General features: G+C 52.7%; 1 protein-coding gene across 2 annotated transcripts in view; it reads left to right on the forward strand.

The window, feature by feature from the left end:
• The first annotated feature begins 8,471 nt into the window (after nt 1-8,471).
• The window catches only part of HOOK2 (hook microtubule tethering protein 2), an 8,874-nt gene continuing 8,476 nt past the window's right edge, over nt 8,472-8,869 (forward strand). For both annotated transcript variants that reach the window (XM_069082977.1, XM_069082978.1), the window contains exon 1: nt 8,472-8,650. In XM_069082977.1, coding sequence (XP_068939078.1) covers nt 8,606-8,650 — 45 coding nt within the window. In that variant the 5' untranslated portion in view covers nt 8,472-8,605. The remainder of the gene's footprint in view (nt 8,651-8,869) is intronic.

Raw genomic sequence — 8,869 nt, forward strand, 5'->3', positions numbered from 1 at the left:
GGAGATGGGCTATGTCTGGCCGGCACTTTGCCAGTCTCTCTGTCTCCCGCCCATGCTAATGACTCCCTGACTGACACCTGGCAAGACCATTGGGCTGAGGGAGGCCAGGGCCTCTACAGGGGCTTTCCCATGATAGAGAGAAGGGAGGAGATGAAGGTGGAGGGAAGCAACAGAGAGGACGGGTAAGATGACTGCTGGGGGAGGGGTACAGACTCTCATTCATGGGCTACCCCAGCCCCCATTCTTCATGCAACATCCACCCACTGCTCTCAGGAGTTCAATCTCTCAAGCCAGGGCCAGGGTAGGGCTGGGACCCAGAGGCTCTGGTGACTCAGCTCCCACAGCAGACCTTGGTCAGCTAAAGAGATAGATATCAGGTTAAAGGGATGGGAAACAGGGAAAAGGGACTGAAAGAGACTGAGATCTAAAGACAGAAGTAGACATCGACATTATTAAGATAGGAAGAGAGGGAGAGAGAAAGAAACAGATTTAGAGAGACAGAGAAAGGGAGGAAGAGAGAGGAAAGAGAGGGAAAGAGGGAGGGAGGAGGAGAGAGACAGAGACAGAAAGACAGAGATCGAGAATAACTACTTCACCTCCAAGGTCTCTTACAACTAAAATTCTTATTTTGGGGATAGAAACAGAAGTAGACAATAGTCACAGAAATACAGATGCCAACAGAGACAGGAAAGAAACTGAGAGACAGCTTTGTAACCACTCTGCTCTGCTCAAGCATATCAAAGAAACAGAAATATACAGAAACATAAAGACAGAGAAACATACAGAAAAAGGGAATTGGAGAGAGATGCAGATCCACATATCTTTTTATGTCTAGAGACATTTATTTATAAAGAATTAAGTATCAAAAGTTTAAAAACATGGAAAATAGACTAATAGGCAGTTCAGGGCAAAGAGGCGTGGCAGAGAAAAGGGATAAAATGATGCAGAAATTATTCTTAATGAAGAAGGAAAGGAATGGAAGAGGCTAACCAGAACAGTTGTTCATTCTATTGAATAGAAATTAATTGGAATGGGGGTGGGGTATGCATATTGTTGTGGGGATGGGATAAAAACCTATACATATTGAAGACTGAAAGAAAGGGAGATCATCCCTGTTTCTCTGTCCCCACCCCACCCCCACTCTCCTAGGTCCTTGAGAGGGCTAGTCCGGCAGGTTCCAGGTTCAGGACAGCCTCCATGCCAGCCTCACCCTTGTGGCCTGTGTTTCTTGGGCACCACCTCCCCCCCAGCCGCCCTGCTGGCGCCAAAGTCTCCAACAGCCAGGTAGGCGTGGACAGAAGACTCCCCCTGCTCCCCCACCTATGAGCACTGCCCAAGCCCCAGGGAGGTGGGCACCATCTATAGACATCTGGTTGGCCTCTGGCCCTCTCAGAAAGAGGAAGCCCTAGAGGCTGGGGTGACTTCCCTCCAAGACAGTACTCTTTGGGGCTTTTGGACAACATGCCCTGCAACCTAACTTCTCCTTCTTATAAATAACCTAGTAAACCTTTCCCCATCTTGTCTCTCCAAAAATCGCTAGCTAATCAGAGGCCACTTGTTCACCCCGGGAAACTGAGGTCTGGAAAGGGGAGAGTCCCCCTGTTCAGTCAGCAAGCAAGCCAGCTGCTGCTAGAACCCAGAGGTCAGGTTTCCTAGCTCCAGGAAGTAAGTTCTGGGGAGGGGGCAGGGCCGGAGAGGAAGCAGAGAAAGAGGAAGAGGTCAAATTCAATGGGGAGTTGGGGAGGGTTAGGCCCCTCCTTCCCTGCCTGCTCTGGAAGCCAGGAGTGGGATTTAAGTAGCTGGCTAGATTTGGAGCCAAGGGTCCTGGGTTCAAATACTACTTCTGTTATGTGCTCTCTGTGTGGCTATAGGCAAGCTAGTGGGCTGCAAGTTTCCATCTACAAATTTAGGGAGCTGAATTAGGCAGCATGTGTAGTCCCTCCAAATCTAACCCCTATGAAATTTATGAGGAAGGAAAAAGGAATACTAGCTGAGTTCAAGAGGGAATTTGAGGAGACTGAACTATCTTCAGCCTTAACCCTGACTTTTCCAGCAATTCAAATCCTGTTCTATGGGCTAAGAAAGGGATGGAGGGGGTGGTTAAAGAGGAAGGAAAGATTGAGAGGCAGTGTGTTATAGTGAAAACAGCCCTGGATCTCAAATTAGGAGACCTGAGTTCAAATCTTGAATCTGCTACTACTACCTGGATGAGTTACTTTGGGTAAGTCCTTTCCCTTTTCTGGGCTTCAGTTTTCTTATTCAACAAAATGAAGGAGTTTAACTAGATGACTTCTGAGGTTTCTTCCAGTTTTAAATCAGATTAAACTCAGGAGGAAGAAAAGAGGAAGCAATAGAGACTGAGGAAAGAATTTGAGGGATTTCATCCAATGCCCCCCTGTCCCAGCCCCCAAGTTCCCTGGAGTGGTTAAAGTCAGCCTCTAGCTAAACCTATTCTGAGTGCCTGGGGTTCAGTGCCAGGAAGCAAAGCCTTGAGTCTTTACTTGGGTGGGGCAGGTCAATCTCCTACCCCACTCCCCAGTTCCAGGGCTCCCAATCTTTCCTGGAAGTAGGAAGTACTGGGCCCATCCTCTTCCCTCTGACTCATCACTATAGGAGATGTGAGGGAGGGGGCCATTGCCCCAGGTGTGGAAGAGGAATTATTCCCATAAAACCAATACCCAGTCAGGTACAACAGTATTAAGGTCTAAGTAGTTAGTAGGGAAAATGTTCTAGCAAGTTCCTGGATGTGAAACCTCACAAATTGAATGGGGACTCAGAGAACCCTCCAGGGAAACAAGGACAGACAGACAGGTAGAGGGGCAAATAAACTGAGAAAGTTACTAACAGATCCCCTCTGTCCCATTACCCCCCACCACTTGAAATCCTCAGGGAGAAGAAGGGAGAGAGTATTCCAATTGATTTGAGATAGGAAACATCAATGTTACTGTCAGGATGGGGAGGGAGTACCAGAGAAGCAAGAGGGTCAGGACTGGGTTAGTGGTTGTGTCTAGGTTGTACATTTGAGTATGTTCTCTGGTGTGTGTATCATATCAGTCAGTGTCTGTGTCCTTCTTGTGTCCTCCCTGGGTTGTATATGTGTCTAATTGTGTACTGAGGTTTGTTCTCAGTAGGCATCTGGATATCTCAGTTGGGGTACTAGGTTAGGGGTGTGTGTGTGTGTGTGTGTGTGTGTTCGTGCATCTCTCACCTATATGTGTTTATATTGCATGTTTGTGTATGTATAACTGGGCTATATTTGTATCTTGGATAAGTATGGGTTTGTGTGTGTGTGTGTGTCCCTCCAGCTATGTGTCGGGGTTTTGGTGACCCTGTTTTCACTGTCTGATGACCCAAGCTGATGTCTCCCAGAGGTCCCAGAGGAGGTGGTTTGGGATGAGGGGAGAGCCGGGAATCTCCAGTCCACAGGATGTTCCCGAGACACTAGACCAGACTTGGGCTTCATCCTTCAGTTCCTCCTCCTTTTACCCTTCCCCCACAGCTCTGGCTGGCTAGGCTTCAAGCCTCTCCACCAGGACCCAGGCATTCTGAGCCCTCAGCTCTTGGGGGCGGGGCTGTGTCAGAGCTGGGGAATGAGGGTGGCAGGGAGGAGGCCCCCAACGGGCCAGACGGGTTCCTCCTCATTCCTCCCACCGCCTCTCACTTCCTGGGTGCATGGCAGGAGGTGGGGATGAGGGAGGGGGAGGGGTGTGGTGGTAGGGTGTGGAGAACCAGGCCTCAGGGCCAGACCTGGGGGCGTTAAGACTAGTCCTTGTGGCCTGGGGTAAAGAGGAATGGATCCTGGCCCTTCAGAGCCAGACTTTGAGAAGACCCACTCCTCAGGACCTTTGGATCTGACCTGGGAGGGGGAATGAGGAACCTCACAGGAACTGACCAGGGGTAGGGGCAGTTTTCTCTGACAAGGAGCAAAGAAAGTGGATTTTAAGAAGGTCTCTAAGTAGAGCCCTGAGGGGAAGCCCTTAGGACCAAATCTGAAGAATTGGGACTTATGTGTTAAGTTCTTGGAGGGGAATCCTGGGCCTCCATGCCAGACTTGAGGGTTGAGCAGAAGGGGAGGGGACCAATCAGGTCTAAGAATTTCCAGCAACCAGCCCTGTTCTTCTATCAAGAGCTCTCCAGGTCAGACCAGAGGTCCACTGAACTGGAAATGGCATTCAGACTGAGACTGGTGGCTTAAGGAGAGGGGCAGGAGCACACTAGAAGAGGCTGAGCTAGGAGTTTGATGCCTTCATCCTCTTGGGGTCTGGGGCCTAGTCTGAGGGGAGATGTTTTGAGTCAGAACCTAGGTGGGGGGGGGGCAGCTGATAACTTTAGCTGTGAAGTTAGGACTGGAATGAATAGAACAACAGTTTTTTTTTAACTGTTTTCTCTACCAGCTTTCTCTGCAAAAACTTCCTGTCTGCTAGGGAGATGGGGACCTAGCTCCTTCAGGCAGTCAGATTTGTTCCCAGATAGTTATTGCATACATGACTTTGGTATGTATACCACATGATTCTGATCATGTAAGCTGTGACAGACTTGCCATACTGGGTGGCCCCTGGTCTATTATGTTGACTCTCAGACCCAGAGACATGCATGTGGGCACAGCAAAAGCATGTTTATTTGTGCTGGTGTTGAGCCCTTGAGTTGGGGCCACAGGGTGAGAGTCCAAGGCCTCCCCAAGCCTGAGTGAGTCACTGCCCCCCCCCCACAAACCCATACTGGCCCTTCCCAGATTCTGTGGGAAGAGTGGGGCCAAAACAGCCACCTGGGTCCTGATTTCTAGTCCTCAGCTGGAAAGATGTGATCTAAACATCTTAGCTTCCATCAATAGTCCTAGGCTGGGAATCAAAAGTCTCCTCTTCAGTCTGGGTTCCAGCTGCTCCCCAAACCACTCCACCCCCACCACCTACAGGATAAAGTGGCTGAACTAGAAAGCTTCCCACTGTCTTGCACTTTGGTGCTTTAGCTCAGGCTCCCAAGTCTCTATTAGGACTGGGCTGAAGAAGTAGAGTGGAGGGGACTGAGCCCCTCAGGGGATCCCCCCACACTACAGAGAAAGCCTCGAGGAGAGATGATTCATAGGGTGGAGCCCCCCCCCACCCCCACCCGTACGCTGGGGACCCTAGGGTCTGAGTCACAGCCAGGGAGGGAAGGGCACTGAACCCTCTCACCCCAGGACAATCAGGGTGGGTCAGGAAAAGGTTCCCCCCACCCACCCACTCCCCTCTCCAAGCCAGTTCAATCATATGAAGCTCTGGAAGGTGAGGGGAGAGTAAAAAAGGCCGGAAGCCGCGGTTCCCATGGAGATGGGGGTGCAGCTGGTGGCCCCGTTGTCCCAGCCTGGGGAAGCCCCAGTTTGGTTTCAGCCCCGCAGGAAGGGGTTAACAGCCTCCCGGTTTTACAACAGTTTGAAAAGCCCCTCAAAGAGGGGAGGAGGAAAGGAAAAGGGGTGGTGGGCGCAGGTGTGGGATGGGGCTCGCACGAAGTGAGGGGACAGGGGAGGGGCAACCACGAGCCCAGCTTTCCCAGATCCCCCTACCACTGCCCCTCCCGCAGCGCCCTAGGGACCCATGCACACGTTTTCCCCAGACGCACACAAGCACAGATGTACTTAGTCCCTCCCCATCCCCAACCACCGGATTCCCACTCCCCTAGAGAACGCATTCTTCGTCACGCACGCACGCACACAGATCCCTTCCCCACCCTCGTCACGCACGCGGCCCCCTCCCATTTCCGTCACGCACACAGGGCCCGCCTCTTTACCGTCATGCTGGCAGATCCTTCCCCGACACGCACTGAGGCCCCCTCGCCTCCCTCCCCATATGAGGCCCTCAAATATCTTTCTTCCAGTGCTTAAGCCCAGCTCCTTCCCCTTCTTAGTCTTTCGTACAAGTTCCTGTGCATCCTCAAGTACACCGACCCCTCCCTGTCCACACCAAACATATAGCCCCCTCTTCCCAGTCCTTAACTGTCGGTCATCTCACATACAGGCCCCCTTGCTTGTCAGTCCCATCTTGATCCTCATTTGGCACATGGCCCTTTCCCCATCTCTTAGCTAGCCAAAGCTCCTCCCTGGGTCAGCCTCCAACTGACCCCCAAAATGTGAAAATGAAAAAGAGACTGAAAAAAGCAGAGATTGAGAAAGACGAAGAAATGGATACACAAGCAGGCATGAGACCCACCCAGACACATAGCTCTTCCCCCACTCCCTTTTTTGGGGGTTACCTGGGGCCCTGAGCTCCCAGTTCCCTCAGTTCCCTCCTGCCTTCTGCTCAGTAGCTCCTCCCTCCCTAATCCCCTCTGTATTTGTTCATAAGGTTTTAAGGTTTATAATGCACTTTCTTTATAAGTCCATGAGGGGGAATAGCAGTACAAAGATTATTGTCCCCACTTTATGGAGGGAGAAACTAGGGCTCAAATACAAATGCGGGTCCATATCAGCCACCACAATCTTCAAATCTTCCATGTAGGTAAGGAGCCTTAACCTTGGATCTGTGCACTTGCTTCCCCTCACACACATTGATAACTATATTTAAATATAATTTGTTTTCAATCCTGTATATTTTATACATCTAAAACAGAAGGGGCCCATAGGCTTCACCAAGACTGCCAAAGGGCTCCATAACACAAGAAAAAGGTTCAGAACCCCCAATTTAGACTCTGGAGTGTCACAGACTCCTACCCAACATAGGGAACCTGGGAACAGACAAGAGACCCTGGAAGACAAGGGTCTGCAGATGCCCATGGGTTCACAAGACAGAGATAGTGAAGATGGGGAGAGGGGGAACAGGCTAGGTTTAGTCTAGTTGTAGCTCTGGTATGTGGAGAGGGATCTCCTCCAAGTGTCAAGTGTATGTGGGGGGAGGGGGCAATGGGAAGAGGTCGACATCCCCAGTGGTTTTTCTATATAGATGTCTGGGGGTGGACATGGGGGGGAGGGAGAGTCTGAATGCTGCTGTATGTGGAGGAGGGGAAAAGGTCTGGATCCAGCTGTGGCAGGCAGGGCTGTGGGCTGAGATTGGAAGGGGGGGTGGGGAAGAGTAGTGAGTCAAGCTGGTTTCCCAGCAGCTCCAGTTCCCTCCCTTGGCCCCTGCACTTTCCGGGAAACTCCTCAGGCCCCAGGGAGATTTGGATGGAGCTAGGCCCAGTCCTGGTTACCCCCCACCCTACATCTGGAGCCCAGGACCCTCCCTTCCCCCAAATGTGGGATCTGGGACTTCCCTTCCCATCCCCATTCAATTTACCCAGGCAGTGAAAAGCTAGAAAACATAGGAGTTTCTGGCCAGTCTGTCTGTAGGGCCTATGAGGCCCTAAAGCATTATAGACAATTACAGACTGTTAGTGTAAAGAGAAGGCATGGCTTGGCCTGAACAGGGTTCTCAGGTCAAAGGGTAGGAGAGGGTGTGTGTGTGTGTGTGTTGGTGTCTGGCAAGGACGGAGGGGGAGTTTATAGACGTCTGATTCTTACCATCCATCTTTGTTCTGTTTTTAATCTTTGCCACCGTCTATCTCTTGTCACTTTGTGCCCTGTCTCTGTCTCCTTTCTCTCTCTCTCTTCTCAGAGTTGGTGGGGACTTCAGGGGTCATACTGCCCAACCTCCCCAACCTGCCTGTTAGTGATACCACACCTGGATCCTGCTAAGAGAATTTCGACAGTCCGTTCAGGTTTATGATGGGTATTCCTTCAGATCTCTGCATCAGTCCTTCTGCACCAGGATCTTCTCGTCCCATTCCCCCGCTCCCCACCCCCCTCCGCAGTGCCCGGGTAGTACCCAATACAGGAAGTGCCTCGGGCCCCAGCTCCAAATTCAGCCTAGCCCTGCGGGGGGAGGGGGAAAAGGCCCTTGTAAGTATAAGTCCAGTCACCGAGGTGTGAGCGCCCACTTGTGGGCCACTGTAGACACGCAGCCCACGTTGTAAGAGCCTCCTTGTGGGCTCTTGTAGATACGCATCCCCTGGGGTGTAAGCGCCTCCTGGTGGACCACTGTAGACACGCAGCCCCAGGGGTGTAAGCGCCTCCTTGTGGGCTAATGTAGACACGCAAGGCCGGGGATGTAAGGGTCTCCATATGGGCCCCACCAGACACGCGGGCCCGTTTTTAAACGCCCTGCGGCCCGGTGGACCCTCCGGTAATCCCAGGTAGACACTCCTTCCCATTCTACCGCCTCTGCGGTGGCCTTTGCGGCCTTGTGGAAAAAGTCCCTGGTGTGAGCACCCTCCATAAACACTTAGTCCTTAGGTCGTGGTTGTCGTGAGGCAGGGAAATAGCCAAGATGAATGACCTCGGACGGGCAAGAAAGGACGGGCGGCCCAGCCTAAATCAGTCAGGCTGCCCGGCTCCAAGATGGCGGAGATGGGAGGCAGGGAGGGGCGGGGCTTAGTAGGGCCTCGTGCCCCGGTCTGGCAGTAGGCAGCGCTTGGGGCGGAGCCACGCCGAGCCCTCGGGGGCGGGGCTAGGCCAGGTTGGGGGGGCGGGGCAGCGGCGCTCTAGGCCCGCCGAGCGGCTGCGCTTCTCGCTGGTGGCGGACCCGACGGCCGTGGCGGCGGCGGCAGCGGCGGCCTGACCTGCTTGACTAGAGCCGGAGCCAGAGCCGGAACCGGAACCATGAGCGTGGACAAGGCTGAGCTGTGCGGGTCTCTGCTCACCTGGGTAAGGGGCGGGGCGGTGAGGAACAGGTGTAGGACCCTCCCCCTCCCAGCCCCCAAAAGACCCTCCCCCCATAATCCCCTACAACCTCTTCCCGACACCCTTGCCCCACATGCTCCCAGCCCATTTGCCCAGAGACCCTTCCCCCCAGACTCTTATCCCAGAGATGCCATCGTCCATGTAATATCCCCCAAGAGACCCTCCCCCATGTAACCCCAGACC

This window comes from Petaurus breviceps, unplaced genomic scaffold (assembly GCF_028583685.1).
Source record: "Petaurus breviceps papuanus isolate PSGF00001 unplaced genomic scaffold, PetGlider_PUasm1.0 172, whole genome shotgun sequence".
NCBI lineage: Eukaryota > Metazoa > Chordata > Mammalia > Diprotodontia > Petauridae > Petaurus > Petaurus breviceps.